The sequence below is a fragment of the Mesocricetus auratus genome, unplaced genomic scaffold (genome assembly GCF_017639785.1).
Source record: "Mesocricetus auratus isolate SY011 unplaced genomic scaffold, BCM_Maur_2.0 Super-Scaffold_4256, whole genome shotgun sequence".
Taxonomy (NCBI): Eukaryota; Metazoa; Chordata; class Mammalia; order Rodentia; family Cricetidae; genus Mesocricetus; species Mesocricetus auratus.
In genome coordinates, this window is record NW_024429182.1 from 114,460,730 (window position 1) to 114,486,623 (window position 25,894).

General features: G+C 42.1%; 1 protein-coding gene across 5 annotated transcripts in view; it reads right to left on the reverse strand.

Moving 5' to 3' along the window:
- The window catches only part of Adamtsl3 (ADAMTS like 3), a 287,836-nt gene that overhangs the window by 111,134 nt on the left and 150,808 nt on the right, over nucleotides 1–25,894 (reverse strand). For all 5 annotated transcript variants that reach the window (XR_005870063.1, XM_040729194.1, XM_040729180.1 and 2 more), the window contains exons 8-10: nucleotides 23,279–23,353; nucleotides 15,444–15,601; nucleotides 5,172–5,283 (exon numbers count right to left, since the gene is read on the reverse strand). Coding sequence is in view for 4 of the 5 variants with exons in the window: in XM_040729194.1 (XP_040585128.1) it covers nucleotides 5,172–5,283; nucleotides 15,444–15,601; nucleotides 23,279–23,353 (345 nt within the window). In the remaining variant the exon portion in view is untranslated. The remainder of the gene's footprint in view (nucleotides 1–5,171; nucleotides 5,284–15,443; nucleotides 15,602–23,278; nucleotides 23,354–25,894) is intronic.

Genomic DNA, 25,894 nt, shown 5'->3' on the forward strand with positions numbered 1-25,894 from the left:
TTAAGTATGAAAATGTCTTGTATAACATTGCTTGGGGTGCATGTTTTGAATTCAATTTACTGTTTTGTATATATATATATATATGTATATATATACAATGAGTATGATTAAATGTATACACTTAAGTTAGAAAATGTATCCGTGTGCTATGAGATCAAACCCAGGCTTTGAACATGCCAAGTAAACTCTGCCTTGATCTATTTTGCAGTTGTTAAATTTTTTCTCTACACTGTAAAGTCTACAGTATGTCTTGAGAGCTGACTCTGAGTATTTCTTTCACAATAGTCCACTATTTGTCTCTGTTCTGTTTACTCATCTGCTCTCCTGAGGTAGCCAGGGAACCTTCAATACCAATAACCTTGCTGCCTGGGGAATTAGGATTGTCACGAGAGACAGGAGCAAAATCCATCTCCATACCTCATCTACCACACAGGCTTTCAAAGGGGATGGAATGAAGACTCACTCCCGATTATAGTAAATCCAATTTGGACCATTTTTTTTCTTTGAAGAAAGAGAACATTCCAAGATACTGAGCATAGTAAACCTAAGGAAATAACTCTAGACAGGACCCCTTTCTTCCTCAGAGTTCTGACTGCAGCTTTCCTGTCATTACACAAATGTCATGTCACTGTTGTTTTAAAAAGTAAGGTAAATTTTCAATGCCAGAATGAGCTTTATAAAATAAAATAAAATAAATAAAACTCTGAAGCTAAACTCTCAATATGTCTGCCAATTGGTCTAAAGGTCTAAAAATATATTTCAAGTCCTGATTGCTCAGAGGAATCTGGCTTTATGAACCGCCAGGAAGCTTTCTACAAGACATGGCTTGGAAGTCAGATGACCTCACAGGGCCAGAGGCCCGGCTGGTACGCATCACAAAAAAGCAAGGTTGAAGCCACAAGAATGAAAATGCAAACGGCATCAATAAAACATTACTCTGGTGCCAGTGTCTGCCAGAAAGACCACACTATCAGATGGTCATGGCAGTCTCAGAGCCTTCCCAGACAATCTCGAATGTATCATGTGGATAATTACAGACAAGAGCAGGCAACCCTTCCAGTACCCTCGGTGCCTCAGAGACAGACCAACTCATTTTCTTCATTATCCAAATATCTCTGGCATGCCATTCATACAATCACATAGGTCTGATTACTAATATGATTAAAATTTGGCCGTGTGTTCTGCATGGGTTAGATGGGTGTACTTATATTTCCCCCAAACAAATACAGAATAAGATTACAGTTCCTTGAATCTGAGAAAAATCTATGTCCTAAGTGGAAACATTCTTCTAAAGCCACTCAATGGGGGACATACAGGTGTTTGTAATTTGGGGAGAGAATTCATTTTCCTATTTAATTTTATTGCAGTTTAGAGACTAGCAAGAATAAAGAAATAAGGCAGATTGTCTTTCAGTCCTGTGAACACATGCACTGAAACCCTGCCCGTGTGTGGGAGAGGGTGGGCAGCCCCAGCAGCCTCTGTGCTCTGCCTCCCTTCCTACTGGGGCTGATCTCACTGGGAGGTGCCCCTGTGTACACTCATGCTTCCAGAAGGATGGTCTGCCTGTCTATGAGCATCAAAGTATGAAAAACAGCTCCCCCAAGAATTTGATCAATGGACCTACACCAAAACCTGTTGTAAAATGGAGTGAAGGGCTTCTCCTTGGTTTTATGAGTCCAAATGGAAGTGTCTGACTGTCTGAAAAGCTATGTGTGAGAGTCCAGGAATAAATAAGAAAGGGAAACCCATTTCTCTGCAGAGTAAGAATAAAAAAGCCCCCACTATCTCTTTGTGATCCATCATTTTAGGGCCTATGAGGTACCGTTGTCTTCCCTGGACCTGTGACCTACCTACCTAAGGATGTAGGACTCAGTATGCTATACTATCCCACTCTATCAGGAGCTCTCCTCAGCATCCTTTGAGTCATGCATAGTCAGTACCAGTGTGCCTAAAACTGTGGGGAAGGGAGGGGCCTGTGGAATCATTTTAGCTTGGGATACAGCAGATGATTTTGAAGGGCTAAGTGCCAGCTGCCACACCACATCCCTCAGCATGTACCATTGCATTGTGCTATACCAAGTGCCATCAGGAGAAGAGAATCCTACCAACAGAGAAACGGATCTCAAAAGAGAGACAGAAGAGTGTGTCTGGTCCTCAATCTCCACCATTCTGCCTAGCGCACTAGGCCAGGCTGCCCTTTTGGTGGTGGTTGAGATGGGACCAGAGACTGAACATACCAGGCAAATAGTCTACCACTGAGCTGCATCACCAGCCCCAACACCTGCACCTCACTGTGAACTTGGCATGTAAATGTCAGAGAACAGCATTGGATCACTAAGGCCCAGGTTTATCCAGCTCAGGCTTTCCATTCCAAACATTGTTTCTCCTCGGTAGGCTTGGGGAGAGCTCTGGGATTACATTTCCTTGGAGCTTGGTGCAGAGTCACTGACTAGATGATTTAAAAGAGATTTTTTTGTCTCTTATAGAATTGCCTGTCTCTGGACAGATGATGTAGCTTAGTTGGTAACATGCTGATAATAGTGTGCACAAGGCCCTGGGTTCAAAACCTAGTCATGCAGGGAAAGAAAGGTATATGTAGGAGGATCAGAAGTTCAAGGTCCCTGGTTGGATAACAAGTATGGGGTGAGCCTGATCTACAGGAAAACATGTGTCAAAAAACAAGCAGATAAAAACTGTTTCATGTATGACAAAATTCAGAAACACACAATAAGCCCAGAGAAGGTTCAAGATGGTAGTTAAGTTAGTATTATTATACTACATTTCTGTTTTCACTGTGTTTGTCTTTGTGGTTGTGTTCTGTGTGGCCAGAGACTACCATTCCCTATTCTGGGTGTCATGACTAAGTTATTTTTCTAAATATATTTAAGTTTTAAAATACATCCATTTAACAGACTTAGTAGACTTCCTAGGGGAGGTGTGTGGGGGAGAGAGGAGAGAGCAGGAGAGAGAAGGGAGAGTGGACTGGGATTGGAACGTAAAAAAATAAATTAATAAGAAAGAAAGAAAGAAAGAAAGAAAGAACGAAAGAAAGAAGAAGGAAAACACCCATTTAAAGAAAACTCCTTGTCATTAATAGTGTGGTGGCAACATACACAGGGAAAAATGGTGACATCACTGTGGCTGGAGCCAACAGCCAAAGGTACTACTTTACAGAGTAATCCTCAAAATGCAGATTGCACCTTGCAACTCTGGGACAACTGTGAAACACAACAGAAACATCCTTGGTGCTTCTTAAGGAGCTGGAGGCAGTCTGAGAATTTACATATTGGTACTGATGATGCTGGAGTTTCAGAAGGATGCTGTCCTGGATAGTTTTAGGTCAATTTGACACTAGCTAGAGTCATCTGAGAGGAGGGAGACTCAGTTGAAAAAGTGCCTCAATGAGACCAGGATGTAGGCAAGCCCATAGGCATTTTATTAATTAGTGATTGATGGGTAAGAGCTCAGCACATTGTGGGCGGTGCCATTGCTGGACTGGTGGTCCTCAGTTTTATAAGAATGCAGGCAGTCCAAGCCATGAGGAGCAAGCTAGGAAGCAGCAATCCTCCATTGTCACAGCATCAGCTCCTGCCTCTAGGTTCCTGCCCCTTTTGAGTTCCTGCTCAAGTTGCTTCCATGATGGACCTTGATGTGGAATAAACCCCTTCTTTCCCAAGTTGCTTTCAATCATGGTATTTCATCACAGTGATAGAAATCCTGAGACAGATACCTATAGGATCAGAACTGAGTGCCCATCACACTGTTGATGGGGGGTGTCCTTTTGTACACTGTGAATACATGTTTCTCTTATTGGTTGATGAAATAACACTATTTCAGCCAATGGACAGGCAGAATATAGCCAGGCAGGAAGTATAGGTTGTGCTACAAGAATAGGAGAAGGGTGGGCAGAGGAATGCAGAGAGTTGCCAGATAGACGCCATATAGACACTGAAGTAGTAACATGCCAGAGTATTAGATGTAAGCCGCAGACCCATAGCAATACATATTTTAATAGAAATGGGTTAATAATTAAGAGAGAGCTAGTCAGTAAGAAGCCTGAGGTGTCAGCCAAACAGAAGCCTCTGTGTGTTTATTTGGGATTGAACAGCTGTGGAACCAGGGGGAACAGAAACTCTGTCTTTAAATGGCACCCGACGTGGGGCATGAACCCATGACCCTGAGATTAAGAGTCTCATACTCTTCACACTGTGTCTAAACATACTCAGAAAGATTCACTTTTTTCTTTCATTCTAGGGCCTTGACCCATCCTAGGCTTGACACAGGCTCTCACTGCGGTCTGGGCACCTCAGTGTTTCCCCACAAAAGAGCCAGCATCTCCTCTCAGGGGAAGTTTAAGTCCAGGAAGATCAGAAAGATCTGACCTGCATGTGCATGAGAACAGGACCCCAGGAGTCCTCCTTGAGATGCCTGTAGTTAGGATGAGAGAGGTCAGAATCCCATTCCCTTCCTGACTTTCTTAATGGGTGATATTCATCCTCAAAGGAAGAAATGGTCTGGGACTGGGCTAAGAGGTATTCTAACTCTTCAAACAGGACCCTGCCCAAGATATGTCCTTCACACGGGGATAGAAGACAGTCCAGGAGGCACAAAAGGGCAACCTAATTAGAGCCTGGCTGTGCCACCTGATGAATGGGGATCCTTACTAAGTTTTACCTCAGCCATGTGTAAAACAAACACCAAACTGACTTTCTCAGGAATGTGACAAAGAACCCTCGGCATCCAGCTGGTCAGGTGGCAACCACCCAGTATCACTGTCTGGTACACACAAGAAAACTCTTCAGGTTCTCTGGAAACGCAAGCAACTTGGGGATCCTGGGCTGGCACCAGTTTAGAATCCTGTACTCTCTTGTTTAAAAGCTCATAACAGAAAAAGAGTCATGATGGTGTTGGCTATGGCTGCCACTTCATCTACTCCAGGCTATCATGTCTCCACACCAAGCAGACAAATGTCTCCCCAAACCCTTTGTATTTTGCATATGTACACTTGGGTTACACTTGACACCAAACCTTCTGTAACTGTCTATTAGACCCTGGAACTTAGCACACTCGAGACACTTCCTTCTATCCCAGTCGTAAAGTCCACCTCAACCAGGTGTGTGTGCATCCCGGGTCACAGCTCTGGGTATCCCAGAAAGAAGTCTGTGTCTCACCTCCTCCACATGTCACGGTACAAGGAAAGAAGTCAGTCTGTCTCCACTGATGGCTGATGGGCTGGTAGAAGAAGAACTGGACCACGCTGCCTTTGGCCACGGTGTACCTGGTCTAGACAGAGAGAATGGTGATGGCATGGCACGTTCCACACAGCGAGCCCGGGCTCTTCCTGTCTTCTTTGCCCATCTTAGGCAACACCCACAAGTATGACAATAAGCTAAGTTACAGGAGGACTGGGAGGGCTTTAGAAGGGGTAGCCTGTCACTCAGTCTTACCCCAAATGGGGGTTCAGACGATAACAAGTCTTCCTGGAGTCATTTTTCCATGCAACTTTGTGCCTCTGAACAAATTCACAAAAGCAGTGCGTGAACTTGTTTGCTTACTTATTTGGTGTTTTTCCTTCCTGAAATGTTAGTTTGTTTCCATGACACCAGAAACTGATATTTAATTTGTGTTAGGTTTGCTTATAACATATTATATAAGTGGGACTCTTGACTCCAGTGATTCTTACTTTGCTTTGATATTACACAAATGGTATTTAATTTTCCATTACTATGTTTTAATTCTAAAAGCAATGGGCCTCATTATGATATTTCCATACCAGCAAATAATGTGTTTGATTCTAACATTTTAAATAATAACACCTCAAATATTCCCTTCTAGAGGTTCTTTTAATGACTCAACTGGGGAAACTTACCTGCCATGAACACAGATATATTGTAGTCATACATGAATGTTCTAGTAGCTAATTAAAGGGAAAGGACACTGCTGGGGGCAAGCAGAAGTTATAGATAGGACTACATTCATTTGTAGGTGACTTTACTCAAGCAACAAGCTCTCTTTCAACATTTGCTTTAGTTTCTTCCCTGGTTGAAAAACAGAACCTCATGAATTTTGGAAGGCTCCCAGGAAGTAGCACAAAGAGGAAAAAATAAAAGTTAAGCTCAAAAGAGGAACACCACAAAATGTGAAGACACATATCATCCCCAAGACGTTATACCCAAAAATCACTGAGAGGAGATGTCAATTGTTTTCAGTGCCATAAACTGACAAGGAAGCCAGGTAATGATTTCTCTTTAGCAGTTCTACTGGGTAGACAAATGTTCCAAAAGTTAAATGATAAGGTGTGAGCTTCCACCTGAACAGTGGTGACTATTACAACGACTGAAACGTGAACAGTCGCAGACCAGGCTGGAGTATGACAGACATTGTGAAAAAGACGGTCCCCAAACATCTGGGGGCTTAGGACAGATAGTCTCTTTTGTAAAACATTTTATAAAATGGATACTAATACCTGGAAAGAGCATTCCAAGCAAGCAAAAGTTAGTCCCGAGGAACCAGAGAGATGGCTCAAAGGTTAAGAGCACTGGCTACTCTTAGAAGACCTGTCTGTGTTCTAGTCTAAGCACCCACTTGACAGATCACAAAGGGTCTATGATTCCAATTCCAGTTTCCTCTTCTGTTCTCCACAGGTATCAGGTACATATTTGATACACAGACATACATGCAGGCAAGACACTTATACACATAAAGTTAAAAAGAAAACCCATCCTGGAAACAAATACAAAATCTAAAATAATATAAAGCCACATCCAGTGATATATAAAAAGATAGGTAGTTTTATGACTAACAAAATAATAATAAATTCTAAAATGTAATGATGCCTGAATGGTGCTTATAATAAAAAACATGGATGGTTTAGCATCTGAGTCAGAACAAAAGGGGAAAAGGAAAAAAATCCCACTATTGTCTTAAAGGACACAGCAGGTTTGATAAATTCTATCTACACTTCTGTAGTATAACGAAATAAAGCCTTCCATCAGGTAAGATCTCAGAAGATTCCACAGCAAACTTCATATAAACTGTGAACAGAGCATTCTGCCCTGAAATGACAGGCATAAGAAGGAAGGCGTCTGTCTTCATGTCTGCTCAACATGTTCCAAATAATGCATGATAAGTGGAAAACACACAATGACAGTAAGGAAAACCACAACTGTCATTATATAGATGTCACAATCGATACAGGTATACCTCAAAAGAACACATGAGTGATCAGCAGCAATATGTTCTACAGTGAGAGCATAATGATATATAAAAGTCTATTTTATTTTCACCTGCTAGACACAGATATGTAGAAAAAGAGGGAAGAGATATTCATAAACACATCAAAGCGTCAAACAATGGAGATGAACGTAATTACAAAACACATGAGACACAAATGCTTGAAATCACAAATACTGAGGGAAAATTTAAGTTACCAGACTGATGTGTGGAGACACCATACTTGTGGATTAGAAAGCCAGCATTAGAAGCTGATTTACTCTCATTAAAACATCCAAAGAATTCTGTTTGTTTGTTAGTTTGTTTCTTTGGAAGAATCATCTGCATTTATTAATTTATATCTAATTATTAAAATTTATTCTTTGAGAATTCTATACAATATTCACACCTCAGTCTCTGCCTCGACCTCCCCCAAGGAATTTTATACAAACTGAAAAACTGACTTAAAGATTGACAGGAAAATTTAGAATCAAGAATATCAAGGATCAACTTCAAAAACACAGCTAGAGCCTTCAGAACATAAATTAAGACTTATTTGAATACAGCATATATAAAACATGTTGATATTAGAATAACTCTCCCTATGAAACAAAATCCCTCAATACACATAACACAGTGTAGCCCTGGATATAGGGTTATGAGAGAGGAGCTGTTCTCCATGGAGTGGCCCTGTGTCAATGGGACTGTCACACTGAAAGAAATACTAATTGAACTTCGCAGCATATACAAAACCAAGTTCAGGGGAAAGGTAAAACATTACAGGCCCACGAAGCAACACAGAAGAACGTCTCCGTGACTAGAAGGAGGCAGCAATTTCTTATCCAGGACACAGACAGCACCAAGGGTCTGCCGCAGTGCAAACAAACAGTAAAGAGGGACATGCCACACTGTACATAGATGGAAAAGATGGATATGCCACATTGCAAACAGGCAGTGACGATGTGCATACCACACCACAAACAGGCAGTGAAGATGTGCATACCACACCACAAACAGGCAGCTAATATGGATATACCACACTGAAAACAAGTTAAGAACTCCTGTATAGGAAAGCTAACAGTGGAGAGAACTATGAACACGAAGTGAATTAAGAATTCAGCTCTACATCTTTTTTTGAATACACACATGAGGTATTTAACTTTTCTTATAGTATCTTCTATTAAGCAGTGTAACCTTAACATTGCTAAATTATGTTGAGAAAACAGTACATATTGAGAGTATATCATCTACACTAGGACTTGTACTCAGGAGGCAGACGCATGAGGATCACAAGTTCAAATGTATCCCTCACTGTTATTGACATCCAAGCCAGGTTGAATAACAAAGAAAAATCTGAAGGGTATTTGTGAAAATATGAGAAACATACCCATGCTCAAAGTACCACCATCTTTCAGAGAAATCCTTATTTGAAAAGTATGATCACACACTGCCTGATAATCAAAAACTAAACACAAAAAATTATAAGATCATTTAGATGATGGGGGTAACAGTATCTACCTTTTAGCAGGAAAATACCTGTCACTTACTAAAAGTAGAAAATGAACAAACACCACAGAAGGAATATAAGAACAAGCACATTAAGTTCACTAAATGGATTTGCCACACAGATGACACACTTTGGCATCCACCTCAAATGTTTCAAAATAGAACCCTCCAAAATCAGTTCCCCCTCTCTGCTTCATGCTGCAGCATAAGGAAGTGAGTTCTTAGACTCCTGCTTTAGCTGCCAAGCAACTTTCATGATGATCCTGTATCCCTCTGAACTAAAACCAAGTTAAAGTCTTTCGCTCTACATCTTTAATCCCAGCACTTGAGAGGCAGAGACAGGCAGATCTCCCCGAGTTCAAGGGCAGCCTGGTTCACAGAGTGAGTTCCAGGACAACCAGGGCTACACAGAGAAAACCTGTCTCGGGGGAAAAAAATCAGCTCTAGAAACTCAAGACACAACATATAAATGAACCCATAGAAGAAATAAAGGTTAAAAAATGTGAATAAACAGAAAGAAGAGTGAACTAAGAAAAATTGATCAGCACCACTAAAATTGAGTATCTAGACACAACAGAAATACTTTCTGGATCAGTAGAATAAAACAAAAATTAGACGAGTAATCAGTAAATTATTCTATTCTATTCTCTTTGACAGGTCTTATTCTATAGCCCAGACTACTCCGGAACTTACACACTAGAGTCCAAGTTAGCCTCTGCCTCTTAATTAATGGTATTGCAAGCATGTTCCAAGATGCTTACTTAAAAAAAACAATCCCACTAACCTCCAATAGACACCAAGGACTTTAAGGAACCACACATTTTTCCCCCATAGCCTGTTACTCTCCAATTCTTCTAGAAAATAATTTGTGCTTCTTCCTCGGTCTTCAGACTCACAACACTTTCTACAAGGTCATTCCCATCTTATAACTCTGTATTCCATTTCAGAGAAAATGTAAATAGGACTGGAGGAGAGATGACATCTGCCTCCATTTAATCTGCTTTCCATTAACTCCTCTGGTCCTTGCTTCAGGAACTCTTCACACCCAGGGGAGAAGAGCGAGCCCTGAGAAATACATCAGGCATCACCAACTGCCATGTGAACCCACAGCTGAAACTGACAGGCACTATCTATGCAAATGCACTTGAAGCTGCCATCTTCCCTATTTACAGTCGCCCCTCCCCCACTCCAAGTAGACAGAGCTGGTCAACAGGAGTGGTACTGAAGAAGAAATAGGTTAAGAATGCCTGAGATGAGCTTTGTGTTACACTGTTAGTTTCTTGGTTTTGTTTTGGCTGTTGTAACTAGCAGAGAAAATGGATTTTATATCTTAAGAGGAACACTATCATAATAAAGAAAAATGATCCCTGGGGCCATGGTTCCCTGGGATTTCTATACTCACTCAATCCCCTGGATGCCTCCACCGTATGTCAAACTGAAAATAGCAACACAGCAGGAAGAAAATGTTAGCCAGTCTCTTAAATGACTGTAAAATTGAGGAGTTATTGGAGCTGTGACTCAAAGGGCAATGGCAGCATCTGGACAATGACAGCAGAAGGGTGAGGAATTAAAGGTCATTTGTAGCCATAAAGCAAACAAACAGAAAACAGAGGTTGAAAGGGAAGCAAGCACAGTAGAGACTGCTTTCTCCTTCACTGAAGAAACTCAAAGAGAGGGTAGAGCAATGGGTCAGCCCCTGATGCCAAACCTAGAAACCTGAGTTCCATCCTCAGGATCCACACAGTGGAAGGAGAAAACTAACTCATGCAAATTGTCCTCAGCCCTCCACGCTCAGCACGGCACATGCATGTACCCGCCGGTGGCCTCCCTCCCCAGACAAAAGAAACTCAGTCAGCAGCGGTGGCACACGCCTTTAATCCCAGCACTAGGGAGGCAGAGGCAGGCAGATCTCTGAATTTGAAGCCAGCCTGGTCTACAAAACAAAATCCAGGACAGCCAGCAGTACAGACAGAAACCCTGTCTCAAAAAAAAAATCAAACAACTCAAAGTTCAATGTCCTCTTCTGGCATCTGAAGGCACATGTACACACACACACACACACACACACACACACACACACACTGCCCCCACTATGTTCTAAAGCACCTGGAAATATGTGGATTTCTTTACTGCAGCCACCACATGGTGAGTCCATGACAGAAAGGAAACAGACAGTTAGATAAACCATCCTAATTCTCTAGACAAGGGAGACAATGTGAGTAGACAGCATACAGTATCAGAGTTGCCTCGGAGGAAACAGGAGACAGACTGCATGGTTAGAAAAGCATGGAAAAACAACAAGAAAGTGTTTACCTACAGGAGCAGAAAATATCTGAATAGGACAAAACTGACTCCTCCCAAATGACAGCTTGCAAAGAGAAAATTTCAGGCCAGAAAGTAGACAAATGCTTTTTTTCTCTATGTTTCCCAGAGAAGTTTCTACCACAGAAGCATGTATCTTCATCGGAGTCATTTCATTTCAGAAGTAATCTCAATGAAATACACTCCAATTTGATATTCCCAAACATTTACTTCCAGATGTCAATGTTAGGTAATTTCCCACTGGGTAACCAGTGCCTATAATTAATCTGTCAGCAACTGACCCAAACAGTAATTACATGATCAAGAGTATCTACTGCCTACTGGTGGCCAGGTGCACATATTGCAGGACAAAATACTCAATACTCCAGGGTAAATGACCCCACTGCAACAGAGATGGGCATGGAGCCACCATGAGAAAGTGTTGTTCAGGAAAACAAGAACATACATTGAGACAACCATAGAAAGAAGAAAAATCAGAGTTTGCTGGGACAATCTAGTTATCAAAATAGTATCTTAAAAATTTTTTTTAAAAACGAATTTTTCTTTTCTCCTGGTGAAGTACATGTTACATGTACAATATTTTTCAACAGCTCGTTTATAAAATCTATGACATAAACTATGAAGACAAACATAGCCCAGAACACTGACAACTCTGCTGGCAGTAGCATGGAGCAGGTAGCCTGCCCCACCACCACCACCTTGGAGTTCTGTTTTAGGTGGAAGCCTTCTTTATACCAGATGTTTTGTTAACTGAGTGAGATGGGAAGGGGTACAGAGAAATGCAGGGAACAGTCATCAGTAGCCCCAGGTGAACTTTTTCCCCCTCCCTCTAAGCAAAATCCAGGTGTTGCTTGTTGATGTTATGGTCCAGGAAGAGATGGATGTAAGCAAAGAGGTCCTTACCTCAGCCACGGCACAGCTGGGCAATACTACATTGCTGTGAATGGAGGGGGGAAAAGTGACTGTTGGAAAAGAATATTTCCTAGAAACCCACATTATTTGGACAAGCTCCCAAGTCAGAGAAAAACAACATCGGAGCCTTTCTTACTTCATTTTAATGTCTCCAACTTTGCCAGGTTCTCTCCCACCAAGCACACCGCAGCCGTGCAAGAAAATGGCTGTAGGCATGGAAATGACATTCTGTTTATACACAGTTAGTTGTGTGTAACACCCTCTTTGATAAATACATTTTTAAACAACCCTTTCAGTCTTGAGGGCCCCAAAGCTTTCCAGACACTGAAGCTGAGGTCCAGAGCTGTTTATTCAGCCTGAAAGAGCCAGGATTCAGAGACTAGGGACAAGGGGACTGCTAAATCAGAGTGCAGAGAGCATGCTGTCAAGTCACACTCTATTAAGAGGTAAGTGCATATTTAGTTAAGAACAAGTGCTATGTGAATACATAGTATTAAAAATTATTTTAAGCCGGGTGGTGGTGGCACACGCCTTTAATCCCAGCACTCGGGAGGCAGAGGCAGACGGATCTCTGTGAGTTCGAGGCTGGGCTGGACCGATAGCCTCCAAAACAATACAGAGAAACCCTGTCTCAAAAAACCAAAAAAATTATTTTAAGATGCATATACTATAAATGCACCGAAGGCCACTTTCAGAAAACACATATCTCCTTTGCAATGGTCACTGGGATTTCACTTTCTGACGTGTTCCTCAGTATTGCAAATGTATGCACACACACACACACACACACACACACACACACACACAGAGAGAGACAGAGAGAGAGAGAGAGAGAGAGAGAGAGAGAGAGAGACAGAGAGAGAGAGAGAGACTATCTATGCACAGATACGTGCCTCATAGTAATGGTTTGTTGGCTTGAAAGATAGCTCAGCTGGTAGAGTATCTGCCATGTGAAGACATGAAACTGATATTCGGTACCTGTATTTAAAGTAAAACCTGGGGATACTGGCACACACTTGTAATCCCAGCACTAGAGGGGCAGGGCAGGAGAATCTCTGTGCTCACAGGACTGACAGTCTAGCCTAATCTGTAAATCCTGGGTTTCTACGAGAGACTGTCTTAAAACACAGGTAGACAGCTCCTAAGGGGCAACAACTCAGGTGGACTTCCAGCTTTTACATTCATGAGTACACACACACACACACACACACACACACACACTCACACACACTCACACACACTTCACACACACTCACACACCAGCCCAGGTGGGCTTCAGGCTTCTACATGTATGAGCACACCCATGCATCCACACACCAAGGTGATCTTGTACAAATAATCAAAATGGTCCCTTCAAGCTCAATCCATGATGATATTGTAACCATTACCTTGGAATACTAATCATTGTGGATATCTCCCCTATCCAATCTCTCTCTCATTCAGTCAGAGCTCCCTGTATTGACTCAGTGAGACTATCGGTTCTCTTAGCAATTTGAAGAAAAAAGTATTGATCTATGTGTGAGAGAGAATCAAACAGGAGCATCGGCAAGGAAAGCATGGACTCCATGCTATAGTAAGAAACTGGAGAGAGAAGAGAGGATGATCACAGCTCCCTCCAAATCTCTGGGCAATGTGACTGTGAGAGAAGAATCTGGGGTTGATGCTTTCAGGATCTCATATAGGAGTGACAGATACCTATGGCAACCAGGCAGATGATAGAGATGCCTGGAGGAGGATGAACGACATCAGACACCTGTTCCTTTAATGCAATGTGAGGGATGCATTTGGGGAAAATGTGGACGATGGCAAACAAGAGAGTGAAGCCACAACCTCCTCAGCATAGAGCAGAAAAATATTAACAACTGATATTTTTATATTAAAAAGTATCTTCATTTTCCAGCATTGATCACTGTCTTAGTTTTCCTTCCTGCCACCATGACAAAACATGAACAAAGGGGCCTTCAGGGGAAAGGGTGTGTCCTGGCTCACAGCTCCAGAGTACCATCATTCACAATGGCCAAGACAAGGAGGCTGCAGCTTGAAGCAGCTGGTCACATCACATCCACAGGCAGGAAGCAGCCAGGGAGGGGTGGATGCTGCTGCTGTCCATCCCCCTTGACCATGCACACAGTCCAGGACCCCAACCAAGGAATGCTCCCACACAAAGTAAAGCTGTGGTGGCTAACCCTCAGCTGGTCACACCGTAGGCTGAAGTTGAGCCCGACAGATACAGATCAGCTCGCAGATTTAATCAGGCCCCTACATATCTCTCTGGTAGCACAACCAACACCCCCATAAAACATTTTTTGTCGAATTAATATTTTGAAAGTTGAAAACAAAGAGCATAGTTTTTTTTCAAGATTTCGAGGGTCTTTTTGCATGTGTGATGATTAACATCCAAAAGCATCTAAACTCATCTAGGAGACAAGCCTCTGCAAATGCCTGTGAAGGAGTTTCTAGACTGAGTTGAGATAGAACGACCCATCTGGATAAGGGTCCTGACTATATAAAAAGGAAAGGCTCGCTCAGCACCAGCGCTAATCTCTCTCTCTCTCTCTCTCTCTCTCTCTCTCTCTCTCTCTCTGTCTGTCTGTCTGTCTCCCTCTCTCTACTTCTCGACTGTGGATGTGGTCAGGCTACCACATAACCCTGCAGCCATGATTTCCCCCTCCGTGATAGGCTTATCCTCAAACTATAACCCAAAACAAACCCTTCCTTCTTTCCTGTCTAAGTTACTTTTGTCAGGGATTTTGTTATTATGGCATCTAGAAAACAACAAATATCATTTTCCTTTATAAAGGTATAATTGACAATCAGGGCAATGTTTGTCCTACTAAATTTTGGATGATATTTCTGGAAATGAAGGGCAAATTAACTCACTGGATTATCATTTGTTCTTTCATTCCTCAGAAATTTTCTTATACACCAGATTAGTTTTAACCTGTACTTCTTTTGGAATAGATTGGCCTTACACTCAATTCTTTTACATAAGGAAAGATGGCCTCAACTCTGCCTAGAGAGAGAAGCAGCTCCGGGGTCCAGAGAAGACACAGTCTGACAGGGTGCTAGCTAAGGGCTCTTCAGCAAATGCGACCCTGATCTTTACTCAGACACTGCAGTACACACGCTCTCGGGGCTGAGGATGACAGGGACAGTGCCATCAAAGGAAGCCCAGGGATGATGATCCCTGCTCTGTCCTTTTCTTACACATGATAGTGTGCTTAGTTTTTACCCATCTGCACCAAACTCCCTGTGCATTTAAACTCAGTGGGGCGCCTGGGGTGATTAATATGAAATTATCTCCTTTTGTAAGAACAAAAATTGATTCTTAACCCTGAGAGTCTCTACTTGAGAGAGAAGAACAGTTCTTGGGAATGACCTGTTCAGATGAAAACACAGACGCACACTCTGTATGGACACGGTCATTGTCGGCTCCCTGAAGAACACTCTTGCTGTGCTTAAATAGGATGCTGTGAAGATGGTTCATCTACCTTGAAGATGAAATCAGCCATCAGGGGTCCAGGAATCTTGAAGGTTTGTCTGTCGGCACCCTTCTGAAACTCAATCGTTGTGTTTTCTACAACAAAACCCCCAGGACTGTTGAAGCTGTGTTCTCCTCTGTTTCCTTGAAGTGTTTTTGATTCAATAACTGAAAATATAAAAATAAAATTTAAATATGAGAACCATCCTAAAGACATTTGATTTCAAATGACAGTTTTTACTAAGTGCAACATCAGTATGTATGATCAACAAACAGAACTATCTATTCAGTTGAGGGCATTGATTCATGTTGGCAGAACAGATGTGTGAAATATTTAGGGGCTAGCAAGGATTTTTTGGCCCACATAGGTCTACTCAAGCAAGTTCTTGGAGATATTGTATTTCTTTTTTTAATTTATTTAACTTATTTATTTTATGTACATTGTTGTAAAAGGGTCAGATCCCTGGAACTGGAGTTATAGATAGTTGTGGGCTGCCATGTGGGTGCTGGGAATTGAACCTGGGTCCTCTAGAAGAACAGTCAGTGCTCTTAACCGCTGAGCCATCTCTCCAGCCCCACATTTCCTTTCTTAGCTTATACTTTTTCACAATGTACCCAAACTCACAGATCAAGTAGAGCCATGTCTCTTACTACCTATTCAAAAGAAAAAAATCTCAATTTTGCTTTAAAATATTATTTCTTCTTGAGTAAATATAAATTCATGGTAATCTGTACAGAGATGTCCTATGTAGCCTTCTCTCATCTGGTCCATGGCAATCCAGGACACAATAGCCAAACCAGGAACTGATGGCAAAATGTGTGTTGTGTTGGTTGGGGCAGCTGTTGTTTCACCACAATGCTGAAGAACAACTTTCCACATTTCCCAGGAACTGAGCCACACGAGTGCGTGGAAATCTAGGGAGGCAATCTGGGGGCAAGAGAAGACACCCATACCCTGAACCACAGCGTAGACTTTCTATTAGTTAGGTTTTGATGCCTAGGAGAACTGCAGAGGCGACACTTTTGCTGAGTTCACACAGAGCCCTCTGAGGCTTCTACAGCAGGTGGCACGGTGGTAGCCCCAGGGCATCCATAACCATCCCATGACTATTATGGATGAGGATGTGCATCTGTGTTCTACCGCCCACCCACCCCCCAGCTAACTCTTCCCCTCCAGTCTCCACAGTGAGGAAGGGGGTGGAGAGTGAGCCAGTAGGACCAGCAGCCTCACACAGCAGGCAGTGCCATAGAGAACTGAAGCCTACTTTTGTGCCCAGATCTTTGCAGCTCATTTGTAATTACACATTCTAATATGATACTTATTTTATATGTATGCACCTGTACGTGAGCCCACATGACAGTATACGCACCGTGTGCATGCAGGAACCAGCAAGGTCAGAAGGAGACATCAGATCCCCTAGAGCTGGAGAGTGTGTGCTGTAGTGTGGGTAGTGAACTGAATTCAGGTCTTCTGCAAGAGTGATAATTTAACTATCAATCTGTATCTCCAGTCCCTATAAGGACACCTTTAAGTAATTTAACCTGTACTAGGAAGAAAGAAATAAAAAAGAAAGGAAGGAAGGAATAAAGAAAGGAAAGAAAGGGAAGGAATGAAGAAAGGTAGGATGGAAGGAAGGAAGAAAGAAGAGAGGGAGGGAAGAAGAAAGGAAGGAAGGAAGGAAGGAAGGAAGGAAGGAAGGAAGGAAAAGAAGCAATGGCTTTAAGGATAATGAATCTTTCTAGCTGTTTCTAACTGAAGGACTTGCACTGAAAACATCAGCTGTGGCTCCTTTGGAAAGAAGCAGAACCAGGTGACCAAGAGATTTGTTTAGACTGTGGAGGTCAGTAAAACACTGAGGTGGCTTTAGGTAGTTATGCCTGAGGGCTTATAGTGAGCCCTACAGCACCAAGCATGTGCCAACAGCAGATACATGTCTGTTGTGTGTGCCTGTCCTGCTCAGCATTGCTTTCCTTCGGTCATTATGTGTCATGCCCATGGTCCTATCCATGCCCAGGGGACAGGACCTGGCATGAAATTGTATTCTTCCAGTTGGTGGAGGTTTCAGCCTATGGCATCTTGATCTTTCAGGGTATTGTTAGTAGAACATTTGATTTATTATTATTTTGAATTTTTTTTAAAAATTTAAAAAATGTGTGTGCGTGTGTGTGACAGAATATCTGCCACAGTTCCCACAGTGACCACAAGAGGTCATTGGGCATATGCCCTAGAGCTGGACTTAAAGGCAGATATGCGTGCTGGGCACCAAACTTAAAGCAGTTAGCACTCTTAAACATTGAGACATCTCTCCAGGCCTTTCATATTTTTTAAATTACATTTACTTGATTATTGGGGTGGTGCTGGGGTGGTGGCTTTCTTCTCCTATCACATGGATCCTGGGGAGCTCAGGTAGTTAGGCTTGGCAGCAAGAACCTTTACCTTCTGAGTCAGCTTACCAGCTGTGTCAAACATATTTAATGCCAAAGTTTTGCTATAATTACATTGCTTTTGCATGGACTTTCTTATTGCTTGCATTTGGGGAGGGACGCATGACTGGAAAATCTGGGGCTCTGTTCCCTGCAATAATGTGACTAGGATTAGAACATGCTAGAAATTCAGAATCTAAACAGCTCTAGGCAGATTTTAAGACGGACATTCTATAATTAAATTCCATTCCACAACAAAGGGACTTGACATTAACAGTACCAAGCTTACTCAGTTTTCAAAACTGAAGCCATTTGGAAGGTTGTAGTTACTACAGGCCTTAAAAGAATGATTTATTACTGCAAAATAAGCTTGATTTCAGAAATACAGCTTTAAAAATAAAAAATAAATGGTTATATAAAACAAGAAAACAAAACCCCTTCTGTACTGTGAAATTCAGACATGTAAACTAAGTCCTTTGCAAGGCAGCCAGTGGAGAAGGGTGGCTTTCAGAAAGGCTTCCAGGACTGTCTGTGGGGCTTCAGAAGAGGAAAACTCCAAGTAATAGATCTGTCACTTGGAGAAGTGGGAGCGTTTCTGAACCCTGGTCGCCAGGAGAGCGCCAGTCTCCAGGACAAAGCCAGGCTTCATCTGCCCGCACATGCTTGCTCATGGAAAGGAGGGCCTCCAGGGTATTTTTGAGTACTTGTTCTGCTTAGTGAATTGCTTACTCTGTTTTTACATCTAAAAAATCTCTTAAAGCTGGACATAGTGGCTGACACTGGCAAACCAGGCCTTGGGAGACCGAGGCAGGAAGCTAAGCCCAAGTCCAAAGTCAGCCTGGGCTACAAGCCAGCTTGGGCTACACAGGGAGTTCCAGGACCACCTGGAAGACAGGGTGAGACCTTCTCTCAAAACACCACCACAACCTTGAAACTGAACTTAGGGAGCCACCATCAGTGCCATTAGGGCAACACATTAAAAACGCATTTTAAGCAATTGTTAATATCTAACTGTCACGGCAGAGAGCCTTCCCAGTTGCATTCTTCCTTTGTGGTGTGTTTGCCTCCCTTTTCAGTACTTGGTGTTGAAACCAAGGCCTCACACTACTATTGAGCTAATTCCCAGCCCCCAGTCACCTACACAAATACAGTATCTTATTATTTATTCATGCTCAGTATTTTCACCATAGAATAAGATTGCAATGGTTTTTGTCACTCCCAAATAAAATCTCATCCCTAGACAGGAAATCGTCCATCCACTTTCCATCTCTGCAGCTTTCTCTGCCTAGGTATTTCATCTTATGGAATTGGGTGACATGTGGCCTTTTGAAATTGACTTCTTTCACTCACTAATTATTTTCAAGGATCATCTACCCACATTGTAGCATTCATCAAAATGCCTTCCATTCTCATCACCAAATAATATTCCACATGTGTCCTGGTTAGTTTATCAATTCAACAATTGATAGATATCTGCTTTGTTCTCATTTGAAGACTAGCAGGACTGATGCTGCTATGGATATCCAGTACTTTACTCATTCACTATTTATTTATGTAAATATGCATAGATTGGGGGGAGGTTTTTGAGACAGAGACTCACATATCCAAGGCTGTCCTTGAACACCCAATCCTCTTGACTCCTAAATTCTCAAGGTTACACGTATGAATCACCGTGCCTGGTACTTTTTATAGTTTCTAGTCCAGATGATATCTCACAATTGTATTATTGAGATGATTCACAGAATTCAACTGGGATGAGTTTTGTTAGTGTCTAAGTGTCACATTTAATTTACAAGGAGGAAGAAATGACCCCGCAGAGTGCTGAAGAGTTTCAAGCCCTTAGGAAACAGGTCTCTGCAGGGAGAGATCTCTCCTTAAATGGCTCTAAAATGTTCCAATGCCTCACATCAAAGATAGTCTTGCTTCACTAATGTCAGTCATAAGGGGCTAGAGAATTTCTCCTTGCTGCACAAGCGTAAGACCTGAGATGGATCCCCAGCAACCACATTAAAAAACAAGCAAATAAACAAATAGGTGCAGCAGCAAGTGCCTATAAACCTAACATGAGAGAGACAGATGGGTGAATCTGTGGGACTTGCTGGCTAGCCAGGTCAGCCAATTAGTGAGCTCCAGGTTCCATGAGGGATCTTGTCTCAAAGAATAAGGTAAGGAGTGATTGAGGAAGACCCCTGACATCCAACTCTGGCTTCAACACTCCCACCCCTGTGTGAGCATGCATGCACACACACACACACACACACACACACACACACACTTGTGTATACACACATGTGTACACAAATGCAAAGATTTTAGTGTGATGATGACTTGAAATATTTGTACACCATTTTCTTGAAAACTTTTCTCTGAAGATATTTGTTGGGCCCCAGCCCCCACGGGGTCTCTGTGAGTTGCTTGTCAGCCAATAATCACAGGTGCATCCTGTTTTCTAGTTCTGGCTTACAGCCCCAGCCTTACCCCACTGGCATCAACCTCTAAATTGTGAAAACACGAGTTCTTACACCTGGGGTTTCTCCACTGTGCTGTAAGTCTATATATAAGACTGCTCCCTCCTTGCAAAAAACACAAACCCTCACACGCATTCTCTTAGCATAAACGGCCAGACATCTTGTCTTTAATTTAAATCTTCAGGTCCCCCCCCATATATTAGACTTGCTCTTGGCATAGGCATCCCAAGTGGAAGTTCCACTGAGATCCGCAAAGAAAGAAGACCCTGAGAGATTGCCCTTGGAGGCTGGCCAGCAAGTAAGGATTTATGAGGGTGAATTGAAATGGGTACCTCAACTTCTAAGACTTTATTGATATAACAGTTAATAGAATTGTTAAAGAAACAAGGTACTGGTGTTAAGCAAAAGACAACTAAAGATTTCATTTTAACTTTGGAAAAGACAAGTACATGGTTTTTACACGAGGAGGCAGAGGCAAGCAAATCTCTGTGATTTCAAGGCCAGCCTGGTGTATGGAGTGAATTCCAGAACAGGCAAAAGTAAACAGAGAAACCCTGTCTCATAAAAGGAAAAAAAAGAAATAGAGTAATAAATAAGCAAGCCACGTAAAGATGGAATATACACAGAGTCTGGATACGGTTTGCCATTGTGTTGTCTTTGAATTGTCTGACTGCTGAGGAAATAGCAACAACTGCTAAAAGAAATGCTACTGGATTAATCCAACTTAAGTATACCAATATGTTACTTTGGAAAAGAGATCTTATTTGCGTTTCTTCAGAAAATGAAAAGCTGTGGATTCCTTCTAGACTGGTATGGTTTGATGAAATAAGACCTCCTGAAGCAGTGGCCCAGGTGATCCAATACTCAAAACAGCTGTGACAAGGCAGCCTTGCAGACCACTACAGCCAGGATTTCTGGCTTTTCTTTTTTTCTTTTTTCTGTTTCTTTTTTGTTTGTTTGTTTGGTTGGTTGGTTGGTTGGTTTTTCAAGGCAGGATTTCTCTGTGTCTTTGGAGGCTGTCCTGGAACTAGCTCTTGTAGACTAGGCTGGTCTGGAACTCACAGAGATCTGCCTGTCTCTGCGTCCCAAGTGCTGGGATTAAAGGCGTGTGCCACCACCACCCAGCCCCATTTCTGGGTTTTCTAAGGATCTCTGTGACAGTGCCCTAAACAGCAGGAAGCAGTTTTGGAGAGATCAATGCCCACATTCCCAAATAAATGGGGTTGGTTATAAATGGTAATGATCACAGTCAATCTCTTTTTAAAGGAAAAAGGGGACTAGAGGGTAGGCAGTTTAATCAAAGAATGGGCTGGGTCCCTATCTCTGGCCCTTGTAGCCATAGGACTTATTATCATATGTTTCATTTGGCTAAGGTGCCTCAGAGCTGGACAAGCCCAGGCTAAATTTGCCACTCGAGGGCCACAGAGAATCCTTCAGCTCAACTATGGCTGAGCCTACAGAAAAATTAGGCAGTCAATGACGGGCAAGACTAAGGGGATGCCAGCCAACCTAAGACAGGAGGGTCATGCAGCCTGGGTGATTTCTCCAGTGATGGGAAAGGTTGGTGTTAACGTCCTAGTCACCTAAGACAGGCACTAATTTATATATAAAGAAGGAGACTGCTTTCTCCTTGCAATAAACACACACACACACACACACACACACACACACACACACAAAGTCTTGTCTTTCATTTAAATCTTCAGGCTTTCATCTGATACATTAGACTTGTTCCTGGTGCAGGCGACATAGATATTTGTGGGCGAAATATTAGTTCTGGTTGGAGAAGCATACATACTACCAAACTGTGAGATTCTTCTGGCCCTGAGAAATTCTTATGATCTAAAACAATTCTATGGTGGTGGCCTAGAAGAAAAGGCAGCCACACAGTATTTGACTCAGTAACCTTGACTGTGTGGCTTCATGGTAGTGTCTCTTGTTCTGTATGTGCAGAGCTAGCCAAATTCAAACAGTTGGGGTGGAGAGATGGCTCAGTGGTTGAGAGAATGGACTGCCTTGCTCAGGACCTCCCAGCAACCATGCTGGGCAGCTCACAACTGCCTGCAACTCCTGCTCCAGGGGTTTGGGCACCACTGGCCTCCTTGGGGACCTACGCTTATATACACATACCCCCTACACATGCACATAATTTAAAATGATAAATATGAGCCTTTAAACCCAGCACACTTCTTCAAGTTCAGAGCCCAGTCTATCTGAGACTTACTGTGTTCTGGACACAACTAAGAAAGCCTGAGGCTATAAGGACAGCATGGCAGGCAGGAAGGAAACCCATGGCACTTCCAGTTTCTATACATCCTAAGAAACCAAACACTCCTAAAGTAAGTGACGCCATCTGACATTGGCAAAAAAAATTCCTCCCTTGCACTTATGTCACTACTCTCTGTATCACTCCCAGAAAGCCTTTATCAGCTTTCACTAAAACCTGGACTGGAAGCCATGATAAATCAATGAAGCTTGTCCTTCCAGGTCAAAGGTCATTGATGAAGTCTTTATTAAAATTTTTAGTCCTAAGCTTCTGACACCTCTAGAAGATCCTTGAATTCTTGTACAATTTTGCATGTAATTTGATTTTCTCATGGGGAGATTAAACCCAAGTTGATATCCTTCCCACCCTAAAGCAAGAGAATAATTCGTAGTACACACATGCTGACACTTACACACACACACACACACACACACACATACACACACACCATTAATAATCAAAGAAAAAGAATGTGAGGTGACACAGGAAGGATTTAAGGGAGAGCATCTGGGAGGGGCAAAGTGATGTAATTCTATTCCAATTCAAAATAAATTTAAAATATCTCTTAGAGACAGAGACTGAGTACATTGGACAGAAATCCCCACCATAAACAAGGAAGCATGTTTTTGTTTGTCTGATGTTGATTTCAGGAAATTTCGTATCATGCTAAAGTGAGATTCTGCTCACAGAGACGGGCAGGTCCTTTCACTGTTATTCTCACGCTTCGACTGCCCAAAGGAACTGCAATCACGTTTTCTTCCCCTAGAAAAGAACACAAGACAAGCGTAGTGAAAACTCATGTCCTAACGACCCGTGAGTGTGAGCAAGTGCATTTAAACCCGGCAGTTCCTCATAACGTTGACCAACCATACCACCAGTGGCTCTGCCTCGGGGCAGATGCCTGTGAGAACCGAGAGCAAGGACTCACACAAGTACCTGCACATCCACACTCATGCAGATGGTCTACAGTAGCCAAAAGGCAGAGGCCATCCACATATCTATAATGCTGTTCCTGCAGGCAAAGCAAATTCTGACGCGTGCTCTCACACGGATCAACCAGGAAGAAACTACACTAAATGAAATAGAACAATAGGAAAAGGACACAGAGCCAAGTTCTTACAAACTGAAAGTGGGCTACACGTGTGTGTGGGAAAGAGGGAAACAAGGAGTCTCAGCACCCACACAAAAAACACCAGGTGTGGTGGCATATACTTATAGTCTGAGAACTAGGGAGGCAGAAACAGGTGGATCCCTAGGGCTCAATGGTTAGGCAGTATAGCCTAATGGGTGGGTTCTAGGCCAATGAGAGACTGTCTCAGAAGAGGAGGCTAGCAGCTGAAGCTATCTCTGGCCTTCACATGCATGCACAAGCACATGCATCCTCCCAACACACACATGTTCATGCATCCCCCAACACACACTCATATGTGCATGCATCTCTCAACACACACATATGTGCATGCATTCCCTTGACACACACACAATGCACTAACACACACAAAAATGGTTAAAACAGTAACTTGCAAGTTATGTATATATACATACATAATCATAATTGTAAAACACATACGGTACGGTCTCATACTAGAAAAGTTCATTCTCACATATGCGTAAGTTGCAGCAATACATACAACAGTATATTGCATGCACACGTTACACTATACTGTGTGTGAGTGGGAAGATGACAGTGTGCACATAAGAGTGAGGCAGAGGATTGTGTGATTGCTCATTAGTGAGTGACAGTAAGACATTTCATTTCCTCTGTCCTCCACATGTGATGGGGAGCTCCCACCCAGCTGCTGGTGGCCAGCATCTCTGAGACAGACTGAGAACTCATGCTTTCTGAATTTTCTGGAATAAACATGCTTTCTATATAATATTCAGTCTGTTACATACTTTTTAATTAAACTTGACATTTAAATAGGATAGACCAAACATAAAACAATTGCTAATAGCAAAAAGACAACGGCCTAAGAGTTTTCTAGGAGAGTTTTTAAAAAACTTTCAGCAAACAGTTCTGTCCCATATGACAGAAAGAATGAGAGGCGAGTTCAGGATCAACGTAACTCTGAAACCCTCACCAAAATAAATGGCAGCCCAGAAACTCTGTAACCCTCACCAAAAACAAACAAGAAAAAAAAGGCAGCCCAGAAATGGATTCATATGAGCCCATTTGATTAAAGTTATAGATAAAAATATTGAATAATACAAAGAAATAGTTTCTGAACTCTATCAAAAGAATAACACACACACACACACACACAAATAAATGAGTTATGTTCTCAAGTGAATTACAGGTCAGTACTGAGAGGTGTCTCAATGTATTGGGTAACCAGAGGAACAAAGGCTTGCTTAAAATCATCCCTATAGATAAAAAGCATTTTCTAAAATTCTGCATACACTGCTTATACCAGTCTCAATAACACAAGGGATAGAAGAAACATCCTCAATTTGGTAAACAGCATTAGAGGCCAGGAGCAGACTCAATTGTGAATAACTAAAATTATTCCCACGGAGAAAAGCAAACATGATCATCATCATTATTTTTCCTGTAGATTCTTGTCAATGGAACTAGAAAATAATAACATATGCAAAAATATTTTGGAAAAAAGATCTTAAAATTCTGTAGTTAAGAAAGAGAAAAAATAAGTTCAAGAGATTCTGATATTACACAAATGGCTTTCAAAAATTTTATTATTTTGTTATATATTTAAAGATATTTATGTATTTATCCAGGCAGTGGTGGCGCACACCTTTAATCCCAGCACTCAGGAGGCAGAGGCAGGCAGATCTCTGTGAGTTCGAGGCCGGGCTGGACCGACAGCCTCCAAAACAATAGAGAGAAACCCTGTCTCGTAAAAAAAAGATACTTATGTATTTAATGCTTTGTGATATATGTTATGCCAATACAGTGCATATTATGTTAGTGCACAGCATTACCTGTTGCAGAATGTTACTTTAACTAATTAAAGGGGTCCTGAATTTGTTTATTTTGCATTTGTTTAACTAGGCAAAGGTATATTCTGTTTGTTTATGCTGCATTTGTTTAATTATGTAAAGATGTGTTGCTGTTTCACCTTGCCTGCCTAAGGTACCTGATTGGTCTAATAAAAAGTTGGATGGCCAAGAGCTAGGCAGTAGATGGACTGGGGGGGGCTGGTGGGCAGAGAGAATAAGGAGGAGGAGAAATCTAGACTTGAGAGGGAGTGAGGACAATGAAGGAGAAAGACAGGGAGATGCCTAGGGCCAGCCATCCAGGCAGTCACCAGACAGACAGACACAAAGACATACAGAATGAAAGAA